Raw genomic sequence first — 26,175 nt, 5'->3', positions numbered from 1 at the left:
GTCCGGTATTTTCTCTGGCTACCTTACTCTTGGGCGCCCCCTGCCCTGGGCTCTGATATCCAGTGGCAAAGCTGGTATCCTCTAGGCCTGTATCCATCAGGGAAACAGGTAACAAATTTCGCCCAGACTGTCAAAATCAGCTATCGCTCCCTATGCCGCTTTTAGCGCCAATCCTAATGGGCCAGCCTCACGAGCCCCCCGCAACAGCTGGGCCCGTTTTGAGTCCCCATGGCAGCGGCCCCTGTGTTCCCTTTCACAGCTGAAGTCAGACGCGGTTTGTCTTCTCTTGTAGGAAAGCTGAGCTCCATGTAGGCTAAGTGGCCAGAGGCTAGAAGTTGCCAGGTTTTTTGAGTGTGGGATAAAGTGGTGTTTGGAGTCCAGATTTTCAGTGTTAACAGTGGACAGCTTCAGAGAGCCCAGGGATGTCAAGGGGAGAGCCTTAGTCTCATCTCACCTCTCATTTTGCTCATGAGACCCAGTGAGAGAAATGGAGCTGTCCCTGTGGTAGAGCTGGAGCCTGATTCCCAGCCTCCTTCCCCTGCTCTGTCCGCACTTGCTGCTGCAGTCAGCTAGCAGCATTTATGGTGGGCATTTATTAAAGTAATGCCTTTTTACAGATGAGCCCTTTGGGGCTTTATTGTCCCTAAACTCCGCTACAGCCTCTTGACCTTCACCTTAAAACTTTTTTAGCCTTTACTGTGCCCAGTAGGGAAAATGACTATTTGGCCTCAGCTGGGGAAGCCTGCCCTTTGCCTACTCCAGCCATGCTGCTCTCACCCCTGTGGGTGGTGTGACCTAAGACTTGTTACGTCAGAGCCAAAGGCATGTTCTTGGCATGGGTGGGTCTGACCATGTAGGTGGAAGGGCGTCCTTTTCTGTCTTGCAGATTGGGCCCAATGTCATGTGGGGTCATGTGGCGTCTAAGGACTTCTTCAGGGTTCTACTATGGGCCAGGCTTTGCTGCCACTTTTTTTTTTTGCGGTACGCAGACCTCTCTCTGTTGTGGCCTCTCCTGTTGCGGAGCACAGGCTCCGGACGCGCAAGCTCAGCGGCCATGGCTCACGGGCCCAGCTGCTCCGTGGCATGTGGGACCTTCCTGGACCGGGGCACGAACCCGTGTCCCCTGAATTGGCAGGCAGACTCTCAACCACTGCGCCACCAGGGAAGCCCCTGCCACTTCTGATTTGAACCTGAACCTGTTGCTGGACTGACCCTGAGTGCTGGGATTCTTTGGGCTGTGTGCCCCGAGGATGTGCTTGGACCTGCTTGTCGGTGTCCCAGCAAACCTACAGCCTCCTTACACAGACCTAGCCTTTCCAGGCTCCTCAGCCCAGACCCATGAGCTAATGAAATAGAGCAGGCTGTGCGCTCTAGAGCCCGCGAGCCACAACTACTGAAGCCCGTGTGCCTAGAGCCCGTGCTCTGCAACAAGGGAAGCCATTGCAATGAGAAGCCCGCGCACGGCAACAAAGAGTAGCCCCCGCTCGCCGCAACAAAGACCATGTGCAGCAACAAAGACCCAACACAGCCAAAAATAAATAAATTAATTTTTAAAAAAAAGAGAGCAGGCTGGAGGTCACTGGGCTCAAGGTCAGTTGGTGGGACAGCCAGCAGCTTCGTAGCAACAGAAGTGGTAAAGAGGCAAGGAAGGAGTGCCAGAAAGGGGCGTTGCCCCGGGCAAGGCTCAGAAGTGCAGGGGGTGGAAAAGGGGTGGGGTGGGAGCCCACTGATAGTAATTTCTTCTTCTGTGAATGATTAGCTCTCAGCTGAAGGGGGTGATCTAGGAGGAGGGCTCAGCTAACAGGACCTCTGGACTCTGGGCAGAGTGTCCAGAGGGCTGGCGTGTGGCCTGTGGAAGAGGAGGACATGGTTGGGTGGCAGGCCTGGGCTCAGAAGACTGGAGTGAGATCAGGCAGCTGTGGGCCTTAGGAAATCTCCTTGGACTGGCAGATGGCCCATTCTTGCAGCAGCAGCTGTGGGGTCCACTGGCCCTGAGCCCTCAGAGCCGTGGCTGTGGGGAGCCTCCTGTCTGGCCTTGCCACGGTCTAACTAGTGCTTTCTTCCCGCTAGGCAGCCATGGATGCCAGGTGGTGCTGAGAGCAGTGGGGCATGGCTGCAGCCCTGCAGGTCCTGCGTCACTTGGCCCGAGCCCCCTTGAGCCCACTCCTTTGGGGGGGCCCATTGGCCCGGCTGGCCAGTAGCATGGCCCTGGCAGAGCAGGCACGGCAGCTGTTTGAGAGCGCTGTGGGTGCTGTGCTGCCGGGCCCCATGCTGCAGCGGGCACTGTCTTTGGACCCTGACAGCGGGCAGCTGAAGGTACGGGACCGGAGCTTTCAGCTGCAGCAAAACCTCTACCTGGTGGGCTTTGGCAAGGCTGTCCTGGGCATGGCAGCTGCAGCTGAGGAGCTATTGGGCCAGCATCTTGTGCAGGGCGTGATCAGCGTTCCCAAGGGGATCCGTGCTGCCATGGAGAGTGCTGGCAAGCAGTAAGGAGCCTTGGGGGGCTGCTCCTATGTGGAGGGGAACCTGGGCCCAGACTCAGGCTGGATCGGGGCTTCCTTCCTTCACCAGCTTCCATTTTCTTCTAGGACTGGCCTGGCTCCAGGGTGGGTGTCAGTGGGTGTCCTTTTTAATGTCCCCTTCACCTGTACATCTGGGAAATGAGGTGGGAAGAGGAGCCCACCCTATATCTTGCTCTCCGTTCTCTCTCCCCTGAGGGAGATGCTGTTGAAGCCACACAGCCGTGTCCAGGTATTCGAGGGCGCGGAGAACAACCTGCCGGACCGAGATGCCCTGTGGGCTGCTCTGGCCATCCGGCACCTGGCTGAAGGCCTCACAGCTGATGACCTGCTGCTCGTGCTCATCTCAGGTGTGGGTGCCAGATTGGCTCAGGACAGTGTGTGGATGGGGGGGTGGGGGCTTCCAAATATCAGGCCTGCAAGAAGCTGTTGGTCTGAGCTCTCAAGGTCACAGGACAAGGGAGCAGTAAAGAGCCCGGATGGCTGACTCCTTGGTGGCCTCCTGTGAGCTGTGGGGTCCTCTCCTTGACTGACCTTGTTGGATAACCATGAGAGGGCACCCAGGGAGCACCTCACTCAGGCCTTGCCAGGAAAATGTCTCTGTTGCTGCTGTCTGTACCATTGTCACCTGGGGCTAGAACCCTGGTTTCCAGCTCCCTCAGAGTCTCCACCCTCGTTCTCCGCTGTCTCCTCTAGGTCTGCTTCCTTTTCCAAGCCGTTAAGGAATAGTTCTTCCAGTGTCTGCTGGGACCTGGGCTACCCCAAAGCAGGGTTCAACCTGGGTGTGGTGACTGTGCACACATTCACTATATGTCCACACGGGGGCACCCTAACCCCTCTTTCTAGCCTCCCCTTTTCTAGCCTAACATGATCACTGACTGCCTGCTCCCCGGGTAGGGAAGTCCCTTTGTCATCCGTCCCCTCTGCCCAGCGTCTTCATTGTCTCTGCAGGTGGGGGCTCGGCCCTGCTGCCCGCCCCCATCCCACCTGTCACACTGGAGGAGAAGCAGACACTCACCAAGCTGCTCGCGGCCCGTGGAGCCACCATCCAGGAGCTGAACACCATCCGGAAGGCCCTGTCCCAGCTCAAGGGAGGGGGGCTGGCTCAGGCCGCCTACCCTGCCCAGGTGCGTGGGTCTCTTCTTCCCCAGGCAGCCCTGGGCTGGTGGAGCCAGGCCCACGTGTGCGAGGGAGATGAAGGGCAGAGGCCTGGTACAGGAGTACACAGGGCTAGGTGTTTTGCACACCCACTTGAGAGGGGTTAGAAGTGGGTGAGGAAGTGCACTGGGTAGTGTGAGGACGTGTGGATAGGTGGAGGCAGTTTGTCCTTATGGGCCCTGGGGCAAGGACCAGGTGGGACTGAGCCTTGCCTCTGCGACCCCTCCCCAGGTGGTGAGCCTGATTCTGTCAGACGTGGTGGGGGACCCTGTGGAGGTGATTGCCAGCGGCCCCACTGTGGCCAGCATCCACAGTGTGCAAGATTGCCTGCACATCCTCAATCGCTATGGCCTTCGTGCTGCCCTGCCACGTTCTGTGAAGACTGTGCTGGCTCGGGCTGACTCTGACCCCCATGGGCCACACACCTGTGGTCACGTCCTCAATGTGATCATTGGCTCCAATGCACTGGCACTGGCTGAGGCTCAGAAGCAGGCCGAGGCGCTGGGATACAGGGCTGTGGTGCTGAGCACAGCCATGCAGGGAGATGTGAAAAGTGTAGCCCAGTTCTATGCACTGCTGGCCCGAGTGGCTGGAACCCGCCTTACCATGCCTGGGGCTGGAGCCTCTGTGGAGGAGGATGAACAACTCTATGAACTGGCGGCTGAGCTCCAGCTCCCAGACCTGCAGCTGAAGGAGGCTCTGGAGGCCGTGGTGGGCACTCGGGGCCCAGTCTGCTTGCTGGCTGGTGGTGAGCCCACAGTGCAGTTGCAGGGCTCAGGCAAGGGTGGCCGGAACCAGGAACTGGCCCTCCGTGTTGGAGCAGAGCTGGGACGGTGGCCGTTGGGGCCTATTGATGTGCTGTTTTTGAGCGGTGGCACTGATGGGCAGGATGGGCCCACAGAGGCAGCCGGGGCCTGGGTCAGGCCTGAGCTTACCAGCCAGGCCGCCGCCCAGGGTCTGGACGTGGCCACCTTCCTAGCCCACAATGACTCACATACCTTCTTCTGTCGCTTCCAGGGTGGGGCACACCTGCTGCACACGGGGCTGACTGGCACCAATGTCATGGATGCCCACCTCCTGTTCCTGCAGCCACGGTGATATTGTAGGTCATGTTTTGGGAACCTAGAGGAGGCCTGCAGGGCAGCATCCTGGAGCAGACCAGGTTTGGTCCCCAGGGCCTCCCCAGGCTTTAGGGCCTCTCCTCTCCTTGGCCCTAGCTACATGGTTGGCCCTCACACCTCCCAACCAGGGCCTCTGCTTTGTGTCCAGCTCCCCAACCAGACAGGCAGATGGGGGTTCTCTTCCACCCCTACTTTTTCAGCCCTGGCAGCAGGTACCCCTGAGGACCAGGACGAGCTCCTAGGCCAATTTCCTGCTCCCAGTGTTTTCCCCCAGGCAGCCCCTCTGCTCAGCTCCTGAGCCTGTTTCTTTTGTGGGGTGAAACAGGAAGGACTGAAAATAAAAAGGACCACACTATGGGTTCTCAGTGCTTCTTTCCTCACAGCAAAGGTTAGCGGGGAGCTGCCGGGAAGGGGAATGGTGTTGGGCAGCAGCCCCTGTGCCAGGGCCCTGCAGGAGTTCTCCATACCCATCTCTGCAGGGCACTTGCTTCACTTAAACAGGAGCTTGGGAGGGTTGAGTGTGGCTCCCAACATGCTCGATGTGGGTGAGCAGAGACCCCAGGGAGGACAGGCGTAAGAACTTTAGTCTGTGAGGTCTGGGAGGGACTGGCCACCCATCCAACTGTCACTCTCCCCTGTGGCATCCCTGCTGAGGTCTCTCCACCCTGTGATGTGTGCCTCTCTGGGCACATGCTTACTGCCTGCCACCAAGGACTTCTTTCTGTCTTTGGACAGCCCTTAGCCAGACTGTACTTTCTTTGGTTGATAAACCCCTCTTTATCCAGGGGTTACCCCCAGCCACACAGGACACTGGGTGTTGTTTCCTTGTGCCAGACCCATTTTCCCAGGCTGAACCACTCCCTGCCCCCAGAGCCTTTAGCTGTTCCTCTGGGAACACAGTCCAGTTCCTGGTGCCAGCCTGCAGTGGGGGTCTCCAGTGCTGGGATGGTGGGTCTGGTCAGAGCAGTGGTGGGGTCCAGCAGCCCCTCTCCCCTTCTCCTGTTACGGCTGGCTGGGAAGAGGCCAGTGGGGAGGGGGCAACAGAGGAAGGGCTTCCTTAGCCAGGCTAGCAGACTGCACTGGGAGAGGGTGGGGCCGCTGTCCTGGCTCTCCTTGGGCCCCCTTGTTCAGTGTTCGAGCCCTCCGCTGGCTGCCCCCGCCGTGCACCACGGCTCCAATCCCTATATGAGTGAGCAGTAGAATCACATAGGAATAAAAAGCCATAGAGAACAGCGAGGCCTGGGGCTGTTCCTGCTGGCCCCCTCCTCCATCCCAGCCGTGCCCTCCTCTCTGAGGGTGTGAGGGGCTCTGGGCCAGGGCTGGCGTGCCCTGCTCCTGGGAAGAGCCTTCCTTCTCTACTTGGGCTCTAGATGGTGCAGCTTGCAGATGGTTCCTGGTGGGCTGGGGATGGGGAGGGAGGTGAGCAGGTGAGCTGGGTTCTGGGGTCCAGGGAGATTTAGGGGAGAGGGGAATTCACACCCCTTTGTGATGCAGGGGCTCCATTTCTTTCTGTCCTGGTGGGATGTTTCTTCCAGCAGGGGTGGGGGTGTCATAGTCTTAGGGGCTACTGTCCCCACATGGCTGTGCCTGTGCCCCGGTGCTCCTCTGGCACCCTCTAGATATGCCCTGTCCCTGCTTCAGTCCTTGCCCTCGGGGGCATGAGGATTAGCACTGGGTGTCAAGTTCCCAGCAACAGCAGGATAAGGGGGTTGGGGCTGTGGCAGAGGGCCTGTCTGCCATGTCCCCAGCATGTGCATGTGTGTGTGTGGTGGCATGTGAGCATGCAGGTGTTGGTGCTGGCATCACAGGAGGGGGAACACATCTGTGTGTGTACACGGAGATCCTCCGCGCGGGCTGTGCTGTGCTGCTTCCTGTGTGCATAGCTGCTTACACACCTGCTGAGGGGTGAGAGAGTGGGGTCTTGCTGGAGTTTCCCCCTGCCACCTTGGCCCCTGACCTGGGCCTGTGTTTGTGGGGGTTGGAGGCCAGAGGCTGGATTGGGCCTAACCCATTAGATTTGCCCATTTGGTAACCCCAAGATGAGAAAGGATATATTTGGCTGCAATCTAGATGAAAATATGAGATAAAGCCTACATGGTGAGTGTTCTGTAGGACTTATTATTTGCTCCATAAATGTCAATTATGTGTCATAATAACTGCTCCCATCCTGTGGCTCTTGGGTCTGTCCCCACTTGGGTTCCTGCTGCCCTCGTTCCCACCTCATCTCCATCCCCAGCAGCTTTCCCTGGCTGCTGTCTTCACAGGCCATTCCATTCTCTGCACTTGGCATGAACTGAGAGCAGCTGGGCAATGGGCCTGGCCAGGCTTTAGGTGTCTGCCAATCCAAATCCATTTGTTTTATAGCTGGTGAAACAGAGAGGGAAGGTGGCTTGTCTGGGGCTGCACAGCAAGTCTGCCACAGAACCAGAATGAGAGCCTGGTTGGGACCTGCTTGACTATCCTCTGCCTACCCTCTGAGGCTTAGAGACCCTGGGGCCTGTCAAGGGCTCAGCCAGAGCCAGAGATCCACTCCTGCTTCCCTGCTGCCCTGCCAAGGGCTTGGGGATGGTGTTGTGACCATAGCTGGTCTCTTTAGGGGTTCTTAGAACAGATTTGTCAGTCCCTCTTGGCTTAGATTTCACAGCTCCATTGTGTGTGTGATTTGGCAAAAAGCCACATGCGGTGGGTTTCCACACAAAGGTGTGTGCCTGCATCTGTATGCACATCTGTGTGTGTTCTTGGAGACGTGTAGGCGTGTGTGTCCAGTTCAACCCACAGTCACTGAGTGGACCTCAGAGCCATGCTCTGAGTGGGGTGGAGGACACACACAGTTTGGTGTGGTTAGAATGTTGGGGAGACGGTGATGCAAGTTTAGCAAGGAGGCCATAAAGGCTGGCAGAGGCCAATTGGCAAAAGGCCTCGTGTGCCTGGCTAAAGGGGTTGCACTTCACACTGACAGTGGTGGCAGGCCCCACAAGGAGTTTTGGCAAGGAGTGATGCCAGGAGGCTGTCTTAGGACTTTGATGCTGAGGCTATCCTTACCATGGGGGTGGGTGGTGGGTGGAATAGGTGCGGCATGTAGGAGAGAGGTGCATCACCAGGCCCGGCAACCCCCTCCCACCTCCTCCCTGCTCGCTCCTCTGCAGCCTCATTCCGGCAGCCTTCAGCCAGGCCAGGCAACCCTTTGGATGCCCACTTTGGAACCAAGGTTGGAAGCCCTGGCTCAAACACCCCTGGGAGTAACCTAGCCCCTCTGTTGCTGGGAATGCCATCAGGGCATGAGGATTTGTGGGGCAGAGAGCCTGGGCAGCGAGTGGACTTTGGTGAGCATAGGCACCCCATTGCATGTAGGGTCTCACCAAGGTGGCAGTTAAAAGACCTGGAAGGAGCACTGGAGTGGGAGTCGGGTCCTAGGTCCTTATCTTGGCCATGCCAGCCTCCTTTCTCCAGGCCTTGGTTTTCCCCTCTATTTAATGGGGACAACATCCTTTTCCTGCTTACCTCTCTGGGGAGGTGTCGGCAGCAGATGGATGTAGGTAGGAAGGCTCTGTGGAAGGGGGTCAGGGACAGAGGGAGAGAAGGGAGAGGTATTGGCCTCTTCCAAGGAGAAGCTCAGGGAGTTCTTGGCTCAGGGAGGCCCTTTCTTCCAGGCAGGGTCGGGGTTGAGCCGGCGAGGTCTTGGTGCTCACTGACTGAGGCCGAGCGAGTGACTACTGCCCTCTGGCACTGGACTGGCACTGGCAGGGTGTGGTATTTGAGCCTTTAATGGCTGCTGGGGTGCACAGTGCCATGCGAGATCACAGAGCCAGTGGGGGGGATCAGCTGGAGCTAGAGTAAGCTGACTCAGCCTGCGAGAGAGAGCCCCTCAGAGTTTAGAAAAACAGGTGGGGCAGCCTGATCCCTCTGAGTCTGGATCACATGTGAGGGACCTGATGAGGCCCAGGCTGCGTGGGGGAGAACTGGCTTGACCCCAGGCCAGGAGTCCCTAGCTGGGTGAGAGGAATCTGGTGTGCTAGGGGAGGACGGGGGTTGAGTAGGGCCGGGGGGAACACTCACATGCCCTGAGTGGTGGGGAAGCCAGTGGCCTAGGTGGGCTGTCGCTTGAGAGATAGGGCCACAGAGCTGGGGTGAGCTCTGCCCAGGCTGGGAGGGTTGGCCTTTCTCCCTGAGACAGGGATGTCTGATGGTCAACCCCTCCCTAGGCAACCAGAAGGCCGGTCGTGAAGCTTTGCTGTCCTGCTTCCCTGGCTCAGGCTGCCCTGTTCTGGAGAGGCTGTGTGGGGTGGGCTCGGGGCCCCCAGCTCTGATGCCCCCTCTCTCTACAGGTTGCTGTGTCTGGGAGGGGCTGTTGCCAGCTCAGATAAGGAGGCTCTGTCCAGGGAGAGTTGGCCCCCAGAAACCAGTGCCCCATCTACCCAGTCCTAGCGGGAAAAATGCCCCTCACAGCTCTGCCTCATGGGATCACTACCCACCATGATCTTGTCCACTGCTGGCTCCTGGGGGTTCAAGGAGCTGTAGGATCTGGCCCTGCCCTAGCCAGATAGCCAGGGTCTGGCCCCCAAGATGCACCCCAGTGGGAATCCCCCCACCCTTTCCCTCATACTCCTGGCCTTTCCTGCCCCTCCTCTGGCATCCTGCAGAACCTCCCTGCTCGCCTCTTTGGGGAAGTGTGAGAGGCACCCTCTGTCCCCATCCAGCACTGTCTCTCTATCCCCAGCTCCAGCTGAGAAGGGGGTGGGGCCCATGGCACTGGCTCCTGCCCCTTCCATCCACTCCCTCCCACCTACACAGCGTCAGGGTCTCTGGATCACTGTGTAGCCCTGGGTCATGTCCAGTACTCACACTTAAGCCTTACTCAAGAGCCAGGGCTCCGTTTCCACCTGTTCTCTCCCAGCTGCCCACCACCCCCATCAAGGCATTCCTCCCTGTCCTGCTCAGTTCACCCCAGGAAGCTGACCGCAGGAACACGTGAGCTTGGACCTGAATCCCTACTGATTGCAACTCTGGGTAAAGCTGTCCTGGGGACCCCATCTTGGGGGAGCTGGTCAGAGACCAATAGGGCAGGGAGAAGTGCCCCTCCTCCATGTGGCTCTCTGGGTCTGGTGGTCAGTAGCTTGGGGTGAAAGCAGCCAGCCTGTAGCATGGGGCAGAGCTCTCCTTCGCCCACACCCCCAACCTGGGCAATGGGAGTGGTCCAGCACATACCTGACCAGCAACCACAGCCCCCCAGGAATGGACACTTGTAGGGGTCACAGCCCCACGGACAGCTCCGCTGCTGCCACCCGGCAACCTCGCAGCCGCAGCCCAGCCAGAGGCAGGGTCCTGAGCTCTGGACTCTAAGACTGGGCATACATTCAGACCGTCAGGGATGGCTGTTCTGGGCAGCCCAGCCCCCCGCCCCCCAAGTCGGGTACCCCCTGAGGGTCTCCCTCCACCCAGGGCCACCCACAGAAGCCAGGCACCAGGGCTGGGACAGAGCCTGCCAGCTCCTGACTAGCTTTGCCCCCCGTGGCCAACTGGCTGCCCCTCTGTCCTTGGCTCCGGCTAACCACCGGGGAATCTGAAGCTGGCACTCCGACTGCTGCTCCCACTGGTCCGGGCAGAGAAGCGGCGGGCTGGACTGCCCTGTCTCCCCACCCACCTGCCCCCAGAGCTCCGGCTGCCCGCGCCTGCCGGTGCCCGATCGCTCAGCTCACCTCAGCGGCGCTGTCTCCTCACCAGAGGCACTGCGGTGTGGGAACTGTCCCGAGGAGCCGGTTCTCAGCTGAAACAAAGAGGTGGGGGAGGGAGAGGGGGGCAGCAGGAGAGGGAGAGGGTGAGTGAGCAGGCGAAGGAGTGGAGACTGGAGGGGGAAGAGAGAAGGGAGAGGATGAGAGAGAAGAGGGGAGGGGAGGAGGCCTGACTTCCAGGGACCGAAGGGCCAAGGAAAAAGGGAAGAGGAAATGGGGAGGGGGCGGAGGAGGTGAGGGGGCCAGACCTAGAGAGGGGAGGTTGTTAGAGGGGCGGGACGTGGGGCAAGTGAGGGGGGCGTGGGCAGGAGAGGGAGCGGTGGAGAGGAGGGCTGCAGGGGCGGGCGGGCTGGGGGCTGGGCAGGGTGGGCAGAGAGGCCCCACCCCATCCCATGCCAGGCTCTGCTACTTGAGTGGGCAAAAGGCCACGAAGGGGAATGGGAGGGAGAGGCAAGCCGCCAGGCGAGGGGTAAGGCTCTGGGCTGTGGGCTGGCTAGGAGGACGGGCCAGGGACAAAGGCGGGAGAAGAACAAAGGTGTCCGAATGGAGGAATGGGCCCCTGCTGACCTCTGGGTGCCGCAGTCTGGAGCGTCCTGGACAGAGTCTCTTGAATGGAGGGCAGGTCCACTCTGGGGCGGTCCAGGCTCTGAAGTGTCAGCCTGAGGTCAAGGGGAGAGGGGATGGGCTGTGAAAGCGGGCAGGGGTCCCCTTCATTCTGCTGAGACTGACCACACATCGGGATGCCACTGTCACTGTGTCTTTGGGGGAGGGGATGGTGGATGGGATCCAAAGCCTGGACTGAGAACTGGGTCTGGGAAGTCCCCTTTTAGGGAAGAGCATTTGGGACCCCAAGGGAGGTGGGGAGGATGGTAGGCACAATGGGGAAGAATGAAGGGAGTGGGGAAGCAGGGGATAGGGAGGGGGTGAGTTGGGAAGGAGGCTGCAGGGGGCGGGTCCAGAGCTGCAGCCCCTTAACAGGCCCATCTAAAGCAGAGGCCTCCTGCACATCCCACGATTCTTGGGCTGCCTAATGCAGACCTAATGAAGGATGGAATAATGAACCACTTCCTGCTGCTCCCTCCTGCTGCTAAGTGCTGCTGTGACAGGCAAGGGCACCAGGGAATTCCGCTTGGGCTTGGGCCGCTGGGGCACAAGTCTGTGTTAGTGTTGTGAGGGGCAGGGAAGGTAGGGTGGCCTTGATCAGAGCCATCCTATCCCTCTCTAGTCCCAGGCACAGCACCCCGGGCTGGTCCAGTCTCCTCCCATGCTCAGAGGCACAGGAGGCTGTCCTAAGCTTATGACCAAGGGAAGTTCCCCTTCTCATCCCACTGGAGACTCCTTATAGAAAGTCCAGCACACCAACATGCTTTGGAGAGCAGGAAGAGGGGAGGGAGCTGTGGGCTTGCCTAAAGCTGTGACAGGGAGAGGAGGAGTCAGCCTCCATCCCACCCTGCTTGGAAGGGTAAGAGCTAGATGCCCTTAGACTCTGCCTAGCCCAACTCCCTCCACCTCCTCAGGGAAGCTGTCCCAGCCCCACCAAGGAGGGTCACATCAACCCGGCTGCCACTGTTCCAGCTACCTCTTCTCTGGAATCCCATAAAAGGAAAGGACCTCCCTCCCTCCCTTCCTCCCTTCCTTGCTCCCTCCCTCCCTCCCTTCCTTCCTTTCTCCCTTCCTCCCTTCCTTCCTTCCATTTACTTCTAAATAAATGCAAATTTACGGAAGAATTGTCAATAAGAATAGTGTAAGACACCCATATAACCTCTAGCCATGTCGACTACTGTTAATATTTTTCCTCACTTGCTTTCTCTCTCTATATATGTATTTGCTCTGTATGTGTGCATAGTTTATGTAATTTTTTTCCTGAGCCATTTGAGAGTAAGTTGTAGATGTCATGGATAAAAGGATGGTTTCTTATCTGTTTCTGTCTCCTGGAGCCAGTGTAGGGAAGCCCAGACCATGTTGTGTGGAATGAATGGAGGCCCGGGACAGGCAATGAATGAGTGCATATCATCTATTGGGAGCGTGAGGCCTGGGAGCTGGAGGGGCTTGGCCAAGGCTGCCTTGGGAGTTGGGCCTGTCCAGGGCTAGGCCCCACGTTCCTCTTGTTTTTTCTTTCCTCCAGCCTGGGAGGCAGGGAGCCATTGCCCACCAAAGTGAGCATGTGGTGTTTGCCGGGTGTGGAGCTGCAGCATATGTCTATGGAGGTGGCAGCAGTCGGGTGGGGTGGAGCTGGGAGAACAGGGATGCCCACACTGAGGCACCTGGGCACACTTGCCAGACTGGGCGCTGCCTGGCTCTGTTGGGTTTGAGAAGACTCAGGTCTTGGAGGCCCCAGCTGCAGTGCTGAGGCCTCAAACTCTTGCCTTTGGGACCCTCCACACAGCTTCATGAGAGACAGGGCAGAGATGGGGGCCCTCGCTTGACAGCTGGTCCATGGTGATAGGCTTAGAGAGGGCAGGATGAGGGCTCTGGTCATTCTGGGCACAACTGTCCCTGACACAGGGCTGGCATTCCTTCTGTGTTCCTCAGTACCCCCAAATGGGTTGGAGTCCCATCTGGGGCTGTCCTCCAGATGGCTGCTCTCTTCTCTTCTCCTAACCCCAACCTGAAGGTTATGGTTAAAAAGTTTGGCATTGGGGCTTCCCTGGTGGTGCAGTGGTTGAGGGTCCGCCTGTCAATGCAGGGGACACGGGTTCGTGCCCCGGTCCGGGAGGATCCCGCGTGCCACGGAGCGGCTGGGCCAGTGAGCCATGGCCACTGAGCCTGCGCATCCGGAGCTTGTGCTCCACAACGGGAGAGGCCACAACAGTGAGAGGCCCGCGTACCGCAAAAAAACCCCCCCCCAAAAAAAAGAAAAAAGTTTGGCATTAAAAAAAAAAAAATCACACCTTGAAAGATGATCTGATCTCTGAGGCCCTGATTTCCTCTCTCACAGTTGAGGTCCTCCTCCTCCAGGAAGCCTTCCTGACTTCCTCAGGCTGTCTTCCACCTCACATGCCAGCTCTGTTTATTCCTTTGCTGGCTCACACTGATGCTGTCCCCAGGGCCTAGGGCTTTGCTCGGTCATCAGCCTTTCTCCCTCCTGCTGTCCCAGGCCAGGCATGTACCTATTGTCCTATATAGGTGGATGACAGTGGCTTGGTTAGTCCTTCCTGGACATTGAGTCCCTCTGATGCCACTGTGCCCCGTACGTCTGAGATTCCACAGGCTCTGGGCTGGCTGAGGTGGGGGGTGGGCAAGAGGACCCACTGGAGAGAGGTAGAAGGTTGTTTAAGACCACTGGCCTGTCAGGGCAAAGGCAGGCCTCCAGCCTGGATCTCTGACCACCTGTCCAGCACCTTCTGCTTTCTCCCCTGGAGCATGGGCAAGCCTGTCCAGGGCAGCGGCCGAGAGTCCTCCCTGAATCCCACCTGGGTGATGGCAGGACCTGCGAAACTGAGGGAGGAATGCCCCTGCTCCACCCCGAATTTATTAGCCCCAGCCCATCCATGTGAAAGCCTAGGGGACACGGGCTTCCTCTCCCCCTGCCCATCCCCCCCAAGAGATTTCAGCCAATTAGCACATACAGTATTTACTTAATTAGGGTAATGACATAATTAGTGTAAGTTGGGCTCCATCACATGGCTTCAACATACAATTATGAGCCGTCAGCGGGAGGCAACACTGTGAAAATGCTCATTCAGTTTTGGTTCCAGCATGGAGGCCGCAGCAGCTGCCTCTGCTTTGGAGGCAGTGGCCGGTGTGTGCGCGGGGCGGGGTGACTGTCAGCAGCTGACAGACAGGCGAGGACAGAAGAGTCGGCAGGAGCAGAAAGGCAGTTTCCAGGGCTGATGGCATCCCTGATCAAGCCTCTCCCATCAGAGATGGGCACTGCCGTCCCCACAGCCAGGGCCCTGGCTAGGCTGGTCTGGCTGAGATCGGGGGCCCGGGCAGTCTAGGCCCCTCTGCCCCCAGGTTCTCTGCCTGAAATGCTACCATTAGCAGGCTATCTCTTCTCTCTTCAGGGTTTTGCTGCTCACACCAGGCACTAGCCTATTGGCCCCTCAGGGTGGCTCTTCGAGGCCACAGACTGGAACAACTGGATTAATTACTGCTATCCTCATTGGACTTATGGTAAACTGAGGCTTGGGGCAAGAAAGGTGTTAGATCTGATGGTGGCAGTGCTGCTGACCCAAGAGGCAGCCCAACGTGGCCAGACACTCCTCGAGCCCAGGCAGCTCCCCCTCAGCTTCAGGGAGGTCTCCTGCCCCATGGCTCTTTCCCCTAGGAGGGGGCAGGGAATCACTGGGGGGCCCCCAGTGTCCTGCTCCCTCAGCCTCCTCTGCACTCCCCACCCCCTGCCTCCTTCCACAAGGCCAGGAGGCGGGGCCCTGACCTGCCTGAGACCATCCACAGCCTTCCCCTCAGTGAGTCTCACAGCTTTCCTGGGTGGGGTGGGGGGAAGGAAGTGAGGAAAGATGGGAATCAGTGCCACCATTGTAAAGATGGGCAAGCCGAGGCTCCAGGGCCTCCAAGAGGTGCTGTTAGAGCCAAAATCAGGTCCCAGCAACTCTACTTTCTGCCTGGCTGGGTCACCTGGGCGGATTCTCTCTCTCAGGCTTCACTATCCCTGCGTGAAGGGAGAGTCTATGATTTCAGACATCCTGACACTGTCCAGAGTCCCCAGGGAGGTGGGACCCAAGGAATGTGACATCTTTCTTCCCTCCCTCCAAATTATGTCATCATAGTTGTCCCTCCTCTTTCTTTCCCACCTGTGCCCTGCATGCGGGGTCAGGCCCCCTGGGGAGACAGCTCTGAGTGGCAATTCCAACTGCCCCAGGCTGGGCCCCCTGCCCTTCTGAACTGGGGAATCCTGTCTGGGAGGCATGGGCTCTGGGGGCCATCCCAGACCTTCCCACTCAGTGGTGCCCCCTCTTATAGGCAATACCCGCAACTGGCTGGACTTGGTTTTCATCCAAGCCCCTCTCTGGGTCTGGAGACATATGATCAAGGTGAGGCCAACTTGTTTGCTAATTGCTGACTATGGGCCAGCCACCTTGGGCCTGGTTACTGGGGTTAAATGGGGAGCAATGGGCAGGCAAAGATGAGGGTCACTACCTCCAGGGGCTCATGGTCTCAGGGTTCAGACAGACCCAGCCCCAAGGAGTGTCCTCCAAAGGGTAGGCAGAGATAAGTGCCAGGAAGAGCCAAGTTCAAACAAGCAGAGGTCCCAACCCTCTCCCTCACTGGTCCGGAGACATGGCACCTGCAGGGCCTGGGACAGGCAAGAATTTCAGTTCACAGAGGATGTACTTCAGATGGTAGGACCAGTGTGAGCAGAGGCTGGGAGGCCAGAGTAGGATGTGGGGATGTCATCTTCAGGTGTGAGGTGTTTGGGTGGGCTCTGGGGAGCTTGAGGAAGGGGCTGGGGACTCTGGCTGTTTGTGGGAGGGTTAAGGCATTCCCTCAACATCCATTCCACAAAAAGTCCTTACTATGTGCCAGGTACATGTTGTTCTAGGCTGGAGATTCAGTAGCGACCAAGATGAAATCCTTACCCTCGTGGAACCTATACTCTAGTGGGAGTCAGGAAAATGAGAATAGTGTGGTGCACGTGCGATGCAGAAGATCCTAACAGGGCGATGTGCTAGGGCTAGGGGGGCCCAGGTGTGGCTTCAGCCCCAGCTGAGGCAGGGTGGCCAGAATGATGGGGCTGGGAGAGGGGCGCTGTTCCCACGGGTCTGGCCTGTGTCCCCTGGCTCACCCCCACTCTCCGACTTTCAGCTTTGAGGTTCACTCCTGGCCTGCAGGCGTGACTCCTGGGTGTCCCTTCTGCAGGGAGAAGAGGTAGCTGCCACCACCAAAGCCATCCTCCTGGTCCCGGCCTCCTCCATGCCAAGCACATTAGGGGATAATTAAGTAAAAATAGGCCTTCTGACCAGTGTAGCTCATTAAGGCCTAATTAAGTTAATTAGTTCCAGGTGTGGGTGGTGAGGCTCAAGTGAAGCAGCGGCTGTTTGCTGTAATTGCATTTTCACAGCCGCAGTGGTGGCAGCGGTAGTGGTGGTGGCAAAGGCGGTGGCTTCCTCTGAGGTCTGGAAGCCCGCCAGGAAGCCCAGGAGGCTGCCACTGAGCTGAGAGGAGTATGAAGCAGCAGAAGGCTGGCCTGAGACCACCCGCAGAGAGCAGTAGCTGGAGTTTCAAGGTCAACCAAGCCCAGGGAACCCTTCTGCCCTCTCAAACTTGCTCGTTCTCTGCACAGGGGTTGGGGTTGGGGTCTGTACAAAGCCACCAATAGGCATCCCCCCTCCAGCTGAGCAGGGTGGGTGCACTGCGGTTGGACCTTTGGATTCCCTCACACCCGTGGTGGTCCCCAAGAAGACTGTAAAATGGCTTTGCTGAAAGCAAAGATGTGGCTCAGAGGCAGTGGGTGAGACCTCTAGGAATCCACCTAAATCACCCTCTCCCTTCGGCATAAGGCACCAATTCCTGTCCCTTTCTGGCAGATGTGTATCTGTTAGAGATGCCCCCTCTTTGCAGTTCAGGGTAGGAGGGGGGCCACACAAATCTGGGGCCTCTGCAGAGGACCTGCTGGCTCAGTCAGTCTCCTGCCCTGGACATCTCCCTGAGCCCACTTCCTGCTCTGGCTTCTACACCCAGCTGACCCCGGGGACCTGCCTGTATAGGACAGCCCTCCCAGCCTTGGCCACACTCTCATTCATTCATCCATTTGTCTCTCGGTCACTGAGCATCTCCTCTGTGCCAGGCAGCAGGGCTGGGGATGCAAGGCTGGGCGAGACAGGTTGGACCCTGCCCCATGGCGCCTTTGGTCTCTCTGAGGAGGCAGACACACACATATATATGTATATATGTTTTTTCTTTTTTTTCTTTTTTCTTTTGGTTGCACTGCATGGCTTGTGGGATTGATCCCGGGCCCTTGGCAGTGAAAGTGCAGAGTCCTAACCACTGGACTGCCAGGGAATTCCCGAGGCCATGGCTGCACAGTTTTGTCATGGCTGTAGGAGCACAGGGGTGCTTAACCCAGACCTGGGAGGAAAGATGCCTGAGCTGCAATGAATATGATCCAGGTGAGAAGTGGGCAGGCACCTGATTTTTACCAGGAACTAAAAGGACCTCTCTCTGGCCAGAGGGCAGCACAAGGTGCCAAGTAGGGAGAGGGAGGGGCCATGGAGGGGTCTAAGAAGGGCTGCTGGGTAGGAGGAACTGGTAACTGCTGGCTGGGAGGCCAGGGAGGTGGTGCCCAGGGCCATGGCTGTGGATCTGGAGAAGAGGGGATTTGAGGGATGTTTAGGAGTAGAACTGATGGGGCTTGGTGTGAGGGGTGGGGAAGGAAGAACTGTCAGTTCCCTAGGGAGGGGACGTGGGAATGGGACTGAGCTCTGAATGTCCCCACAGGGCTGGCACTAGGATGAGGCAAGTCAAGTGCCTGGGATGCAAAATTTGGGGTACTCACTCCCAGTCTTGTGTTTCCACCTGTGCCTTGTCCCTCTTCCTCTGAAACTTCTCACTAAAACATACTTTGGAAAGTGGAAGCCACTCCTGGAGATGAGACAACAGGGGGATGGTCTGGGCATTGTGTCCCCCTCCATCCTTCAACCCCTACCTGGGAGGTGCTGCCTTCTCTGCACCCTCCAGGACTGGGGTGAGGCTGGGATGGACACCTTAGGGTCTCACATGCTTTGGACAGGGACTCTGTTTCCATCCTGGTGCCTGAATAACAGATACCCCATCCAGCTTCTCCTTGCATGCCTCTCATGACAGGTGCTCCCTGCCACCTGGATAGCCCAGTCCCTTGGTTCAGGCCATTGCACAGAATGTTTTACCCTGAGCCCAGTTCTGCCTTGCACTGTGTTCTACCTAACAGTGGCCTCAGCTATGCCCTCCTACCCTCCCCCACCCCTCAGGTGGGTCTGCTGATCACCTTTCCCAAGCTTAACATTTCTGAGCTTCGGTGTCCTCATCTGTAAAAGGGGAAACAATAATAACCACCATCTTCCAGGGCTGGTGCGAGGATTAAATGACGTGATGTACAAACCTCATGACACATTCTAGTTCCTCAGTAACAGCTTCCTAACCCATAGCAATAATGAATAACTACAGAGGCGGACATTGTCCTCCTGCTGGCGTGGGCCACCAGTGGTGCAGCCTCAGCCCAGGCCCCAACACCCACCTGATGGCCTCAGGTAGCAGACCCTGCTACTGCCCCAGCACATCCAGCACAGATGCAGAGCTAATCCCAGAGGAAGATGTTCACAGGAAGAGGAAGTGACATTTTCTTGAGATGGCCGGGCCGTGTTGAGACGTGGGGCCGGGGCCCTGTTGTTTGGAATCGGTTCTCTGCTCAGTGTTCACTGCACTGCAGGAGAGCCCAAGACCCTCCCCTGTGGCCCTCTGCTCCTCAAGTCTCATTCAGGGGGACCAGTGGTGGCTGAGAAGGGGGGATGCAGACCCACCCTGACTGAGGTGTCTGCCTGGAGGTGTCTCTGGGGCACATCCCCAGACCCTGTCATGTCTGTGGGGCTGCCCTGGTGGTGGGTGTCTGTCCTGAGCCTAAGGGGCCTGCAGAGAGAGCCCTGAGTCCCATGGAAGGTGGCAGACCCTACAGAAGCTCACACCAAACCCTCAAGGTTGTGCTGATCATTGTTGGGGTGCCCAGACTCCTCCCACGAGACTGGGGTGGTAAGCCTGGGGCAGGGGCATGCAGGAACTCCTGGCTCCTCTCAAAGATCAGAGGAGCCAGCCCAGGAAGAAAGGACAAAAGTTGCTACAGCCTAGTCTCTAAAGCCATCCTGCTCCCCTTCTTCTGTGCCATCCCATCCCCGGAGCCAGGTCCACATCCCAGGAGCACGCTCTGCTTCTGCTCGGGGGTTCCCTGTTGAACATCAGACCTTGTCTCTAGGGGATTCCTGTAGATTTAAGCAGTGGTCATGCTCTCCAACTCTTGGTGACCTGGGACTTCCAGATTCCTGTGTGAGGTGGGGAGAGCGCCACAGGGGAGGGACCACAGGTGCAAAGGCCCGGAGCAGGGTGGCAGGGTGGACACATGGGGATGCCAAGTCCTCTGGGCAGGCCGAGGTGGTGCTGGGAGTGGAGGATGTGTGATGTTTGTGGGGTCGGCATGGAGCCTGCTTTGTGCAGAGTGCGCCTTGCTTCATTCTCACCCCAGCTTTGGATGGGAGGGCTCTCCATTACTCTCAGCACCCCTTGATTTTACAGATTGGGGCTCCAGGAGGAGAAGGGGCTTGCTCATGGTCACACAGCTGGTGGGGCCAGGGCAGCCACAGCCTGCTCCCAGCCCTGTCCAATCCTGGTGGCTAGGCTCCTCCCCATGGGGGTGTCAGGAGAAGGGACAACTGTGGGGCTTGATTTGTCATTTGGTGTGGGGGCCTAATGGCTTGAGGTCCTGGATCCCCAGTAGGCCTGGCTCTTCCTCTTGCTCTGTGTGGCGTGATCCAGGCCAAGGCCCAGCTTGGCTCCGTACCTTGGTTTCCTCAGTTATACAGGGAAGTCATCAAATTGTTCAGCCATGGTGCAGCAGTGGAGAGGGGTGGTCCATTTATAGATGGGAAAATGAGGCACAGGGAGGGGACAGGAGAGCCTGGGGCCCTGGTCACTCCCAGGCCCACAGACTCAGCTCTGAGAGTGTGGTCAGCAGCCAAGGGAGGAGGCTGCAGGGGTTGATGGCCAGCAAACCCAGCTTTTCCAGTTGCCTTTAACGTGCCCTCCAGTCCCCTCTGCCTCGGGTTCACAACTCTACCCCAGCTGAGTGTGTCTGGAGGCAAGGCCCCTTTCTCTTCACCCCCGAATTATGGCTTGGTCACAAAAGCTGGACCGTGACCAGACAAAGGGACAAGGATGAAAGTGCTGGTTGTCATGGCAACCTGGTGGGTTGCTGGGACCCAGGGGAGGGGCTTGGCTGTGTGCCTGAGCCCAGGCATCTGGACAACCTCTGAGCATGAGCCAAGGTGGCCCAGGGGCTCACAGAGATGCCCCTCCTTCTCGGGGCCCACAAGAGCCGGGTGAACAATGACAACCTCACCCCCCACGGTGGCACCTGCTCCCTGGGCCTCCCCTGGTGGCCCCATTATCCTGCACCTGCTGCCCCCCCACCACACCTGCTTCCCAGCCCAGGCGTCCTCCCCAAGGCACTCCCTGCCCATCCCCAGGCCCAGCTGCCTGCTCTGAGGGCCACTCAAGAGGGCCTGTGCAACCAGGAGAGGTAGCAGGGACGGACGGCCCTGGTCAAAGGCAGAGGGTCCAGCTGACAAGCCAGCTCTGCCTTACCAGTAGTATGTGTGTCCATGACAAGACCTCCACTCCAGGACCTCAGTCTGCTCACCTATAAAATGGGAGCAACCATTCCTGCCCTCAGGGTCTCCAAGAGTAAGTTTCCTTCTGCTTGGAAGGAGATCTGAGGCCAGGATGTCCCCAGAGCTGGGTCAGGGTGGACAGTTGGAGAGAGAAGAGGGAAGGGGGCTGTCTTGGGTCACACTCTCAGGGCCACCTCTGTTAGACCATGTGGAGACCTGAAAGCCTCCTACACACTTAAGAGTCACTGTGTAGGGCTTCCCTGGTGGCGCAGTGGTTGAGAGTCCGCCTGCCGATGCAGGGGACACGGGTTCGTGCCCCGGTCCGGGAAGCTCCCACGTGCCGCGGAGCAGCTGGGCCTGTGAGCCATGGCCGCTGAGCCTGCGCGTCCGGAGCCTGCGCGTTCGGAGCCTGTGCTCCGCAACGGGAGAGGCCACAACAGTGAGAAGCCCGCGTACCACACACACAAAAAAAAGAGTCACTGTGTAGAGGTGGAGATGACATTTCCCAGAGGCCCATCATGGGTACAGGGGAACTGGGCAGGGGACCTATCAGTGCCAGTTTCTTTTTTTTTTTTTTTAATATATTTATTTATTTACTTATTTTTGGCTGCATTGCGTCTTTGTTGCTGTGCATGGGCTTTCTCTAGTTGTGGCAAGTGGCGGCTACTCTTCCTTGTGGTGCATGGGCTTCTCATTGTGGTGGCTTCTCTTGTTGCGGAGCACAGGCTCTAGGCGCGTGGGCTTCAGTAGTTGTGGCACACGGGTTTAGTTGCTCTACGGCATGTGGGATCTTCCCAGACCAGGGCTCGAACCCGTGTCCCCTGCATTTGCAGGTGGATTCTTAACCACTGTGCCACCAGGGAAGTCCCTTGATCAACTTTCCATGTCAACTTAGCTTTTGGAGTAGCTTTAATCGTCCATATGCAGTCAACTGCTTGGCTGGGTTTTGTTTTTTCCTCTTCTTCTACCTGACTAGAACACACTATTCTGTCAGCTCCTGATAGCTCAAACTGGCAATCTGGGATGGGATTTAAAATACCTCCTAGGTAAGTAAAGTCTGGATCTGGAATAAACGAATATTTTGCTCAAAATCCCAGTCCTTCAAGTTCTTCATCAGAACTAAACTTAATCCACATGAATCTCCCTGTTGATCTAATTAATGGAGGGCTTTTCACACCACAGTAACAATCTATAAGTGGAGAGAAACCAAACGGCCTATCTTGAACTCCCAAGTGATCAAACCGACATTCAAATGATGGTTCTATATAATAATGTTCATCAAAGTCAACTCTATTCTTTGACGTGGAGCAGCTTCCAAAATGTAGATGCATTCCTTGTTTGGTGGATATGAGTCAGGATAATTTGGTGAAGCAAAATGACCTCCATTGCTGGTTCGAACCCAGATGCCACACTGGGTTGCAGGAATATGCTTGATTCCAATATTTTGTCCATCTTGGATCCTTTGGGCCCAGTGCCAGGTTATTGAGTGGCTTGTTAGGAGTATCAGGGAGAGAGGACACTGGGGCAGGGACCCCCCCATGAGGAAAGGATGGCCTGGGGGTCCCTGGTGATCCAACAGCCAGTTCAGGTGGGGACACTGAGGTCCTAGGAACGATCTGTATCTGGCTGTCTGATACCACCTCCCCCACAACCGGATGGTGGAATGGAGGAGGGACAAGGGGACAGGAGGAGTGGGAAGCTCCGGAGGATGCCCCTCCCCCTCCTGGAGAGGGAAGGAGATGCCTGTGGTCACTGGTCTTTGTGTTGTCTGCCCCTTCTAGTGTCTCCCTACACCCCGCAGGCCAGCCCCAGGTTCCCATCCTACTCTGCTGTGACCTTGGGTGAGGCCCTCTCCCCTCTTGCCACCTCAGTTTGCCAACCTGGAGTGTGGGAGCAGGTTGCCGAGGAGACTGCCAGCTCCAGCTGCCACCCTGGCTGTTTGAACACCCCCAGGCCATCGCCGCTAACCATGGCCCCACCTCTCTGATAATGAGGAACTCCCTCTCTTGAACAAACTTATTTTTGCTGACCGGTCAGAGTTTTTTTTTTTTTTAAACTGAAGTGTAGTTGATTTACAGTATTGTGCCAATCTCTGCTGTACAGCAAAGTGACTCAGTTATATACATATAGACATTCTTTCTTTAAATATTCTTTTCCAGTGTTTTATCACAGAATATTGAATATAGTTTCCTGTGCCATACAGTAGGACCTTGTTGTTTATCCATCCTGTGTATAACAGTTTACATCTGCTTATCCCAAACTCCCTAGTCCTTCCTTCCCCATCTCCCCCTTGGCAACCACAAGTCTGTTCTCTATGTGAGTCTGGTTCTGTTTTGTAGATAGGTTCATTTGTGCCTTATTTTATTTTATTATAACATTAATTTATTTATTTACTTATTTATAGGCTATGTCAGGTCTTAGTTGCAGCGCGTGGGCTCTTTGTTGCAGTGCATGGGCTCTCTAGTTGTGGCACATGGGCTTAGTTGCCCCGCAGCATGTGGCATCTTAGTTTCCTGACTAGGGATCGAACTGGCGTCCGCTGCATTGCGAAACGGATTCTCAACCACTGGACCACCAGGGAAGTCCCTGTGCCCTATTTCAGAGTTCACATATAAGTGGTATCATATGGTATTTGTCTTTCTCTTTCTGACTTACTTCACTTAGTATGATAATCTCTAGTTCCATCCATGTTGCTGCAAATGGCATTATTTCATTTTTTTATGGCTGAGTAGTAGTCCATTGTGTATATGTACCACATCTTATTTATCCATTCATCTGTTGATGGACATTTAGGTTGTTTCCATGTTTTGGCTATTGTGAATAGTGCTGCTATGACTGTTGGAATTTCTTACACACTTCCTCCCAGAGGTCTGGCAAAGGCAAAGCTTTTGCCAAGAATGGAGGTATTTGGGGTAGGGTAACAGTCCTGGTGTACCTCAGACCATTCTGTACAGGAGGCCCAGGTTCAGGGCTGGGCAAGATTTGTGTTCTCCAATATGCAGATGGAAAAACTAAGGCCTGGCAAGAAAAGAGACTTGCCCAGTGAGTTGGCTGCAGAACCCAGGCCTCCTGCCCTGTTCATAGACCTTTTCAGAGGTGGGGAAAAAGTCAGAATGGCAGTCTGGTCCCCAGACTCAGCAAATTCAGGCTCCCAGGAGAGGTGGGATGGGGGTACCTAGTGGGTCACAGGGCTGAGATGATGAGGCCACCCACCCTGCAAAGCGATCATTCCACTGATGCTCAATGAGCTGCTTGGGGCCAAGGGGAAATCAGAGGCGCTCAGAGCCTAATTACAATAAGCAGCTTTCTGCAGCTCCTCAGGTCCCACAGAAATGTCTTGCGCAAGATATCACTGTCTCGGGGCTTGTCATCTGGAGCTTTGGCCCAGGCATTTAGGGGCTGGTAGGAACCCCTCTTGGCTGCTGCTCCCGGTGAGCAGAACCTCAGCATCCTGGACCTTGTTCACTGGCGTGGTCTGGAATTGCAGGTCAGAGGAAGGAGGCTGGGGAAGAGGGTGTAAAGTGTGGTCATGTGCAGCTGGGCAGATGTTGGTGGCCACCATCTTCAGGGTGATGACCTGGTGTGATTGCTCTGTCTCCTCAGCATTTCCTATGGGTCCTTGCAGGAGTGATGGAGTTGGCAGGACTGCTGGGAAAAGCAGCACCCCTGGTCCCTACCACACAAGCTCATCTTTCATTTGGGGGATGCAGCAGTGACCATTGCATGATTGCCTGCTGAGTGGTACTGACTATGGTCCCCTGAGGAGAATGTGAGCATATTCTGTGGATTGAGGCAATCAGGGAGGGCTTCCTGAGGAGGTGTAGCTTGAGATGAGATGGAAAGTGGTAGATAACCCAAAAGAGGGAGGAGATTCTGTCTGCGAAGCTCCACATGGATATAGGTGGGAGTGGGATTGGACTGGGGGCTGAGCATTCATGGGTGACTGGTCCTCAATCCTCCAACCCCCCAGGAACTCCTTTCCACTCCTCCTCCCTGAGTTCTGGGCTTTCAAGGTATTGTCTGTCAAGCTGACCGTGTGGATGAAAGGAGAATTAATTTGTCTCCATTTTTATTCATCAGAGAAAATGCTGTCAGAGCTGCTGAGGCCAGCTGGCCAATGGCAGAGAAGGGGAGGATAAGGGGAGGCCTGGGGAGAAGGCGTGCCTCAGACCTTGCCCGGCTCTCTCTCTGATACCCTCCATGCCTGTGACTTGGTTTCTCTTGGCAGCAGCTCAGAGGTCCTGGCCTAGCAAACCAGAGAGAGATCCTGGGGTGCAAGAGGCCAACTGGGGGCAGGTGGAGAGCGGGTAGCTCCAGCCACCCTGTCTGAATGCCTGTCGCCCTCCGTTCTGGCTTGTCGGCCACGTGAAGGGCCCATTCTGCTGCCTGTTCACACAAGGCTTTCATCTCTGCAGCTAGTAAAGCATTCCTCCGGGCCTCAGTGCTGCCAGCAGGAAGGCACAGGGGAGGGGGGAGCCCAGGCCTGCCATGCCCCTCAGACCCCTGGTCCAAAGGCATGGGCCTGGGCCAGGGTGCCCTAAGCAGCCTGTCTGCCCAAGTCGTCGTCCCCCCGACCCCGCCCCGCCACCAACTCTTTCAGGAAGCCAGTCTCTCCCCATTTCAACAAGAGCAAGGCTAGCCTCCCTTCCAGCTCATATAGGGCAGAAGACTGACCTCCCACCACCGGAGCCCAGGGTGGGGTCATGGCTCAGCCCCTTGTTCCTCTCCCAGGGAACAGGTAGACATGGTGACTTCTAGGGCAGGGCAGGAAGATCAAAGCCTGAACCCATGCCCTGCCATTGCAGAAGATGGCATTTGAAAGTAGGCACTTGAGACTCAGTAGAGCGGGGACTGACCCACAGTCCCCTGCTGAGGAAGGAGGCAGTCACATCCACTGTCCACACCTGTAGAGGGGCAAGGTGGAGCTGGCAGGGCTGCTGGGGAAAGCAGCACCCGTTGGTCCCTGCCACTCAAGCCCACCTCCAGTTGAGGGATACAGCAGTAACCATTGCATAGTAGAGGGTGAGTGACTCTGTAAGCTAGATCTCCTGATAGTGGACCCTTTCCACAGTGGCCTGTCCATCTGTCCAGAAGCCATGGCCCCTGTGATGTCACCAACCCGCTGTGTTGCTTGGCAACTTTCCAGGATTAGTGCTCTGCCCCTGTCATCCTTGACGTCCCACCATGGGCTGATGTTGCCTTGGCAACTGGATGGGTACTGCAGCTTTTTGGACAGCTGTACCCAGTGTGGGAAGTGGCAGGCAAAAGGGGGAAGCAGGTGCCTCTCCACAGGCTGATTGGGGTACACAACCTATCTCCAGACCTACAGAGGAGC

General features: G+C 56.9%; 1 protein-coding gene across 2 annotated transcripts; it reads left to right on the top strand.

The window, feature by feature from the left end:
- Positions 1-2,109: 2,109 nt before the first annotated feature.
- Positions 2,110-4,811, top strand: GLYCTK (glycerate kinase; the record flags this gene model as incomplete). Of its 2 annotated transcripts, XM_079712877.1 has the most annotated exons (4): positions 2,110-2,486; positions 2,718-2,869; positions 3,471-3,646; positions 3,909-4,811. In XM_079712877.1, 4 exons carry the CDS (start codon positions 2,110-2,112, stop codon positions 4,773-4,775), a joined length of 1,572 nt encoding a protein of 523 aa, XP_079569003.1. The 2 variants fall into 2 exon arrangements, with proteins under 2 accessions (XP_079569003.1, XP_079569004.1); XM_079712878.1 differs by lacking the exon at positions 3,471-3,646 and having other exon boundaries at positions 3,909-4,078.
- Positions 4,812-26,175: the final 21,364 nt, after the last annotated feature.

This window comes from Hyperoodon ampullatus (assembly GCF_949752795.1).
Source record: "Hyperoodon ampullatus genome assembly, chromosome: 10".
NCBI classification, from domain to species: Eukaryota; Metazoa; Chordata; class Mammalia; order Artiodactyla; family Ziphiidae; genus Hyperoodon; species Hyperoodon ampullatus.
This window is presented reverse-complemented; position numbering and strand designations above follow the sequence as displayed.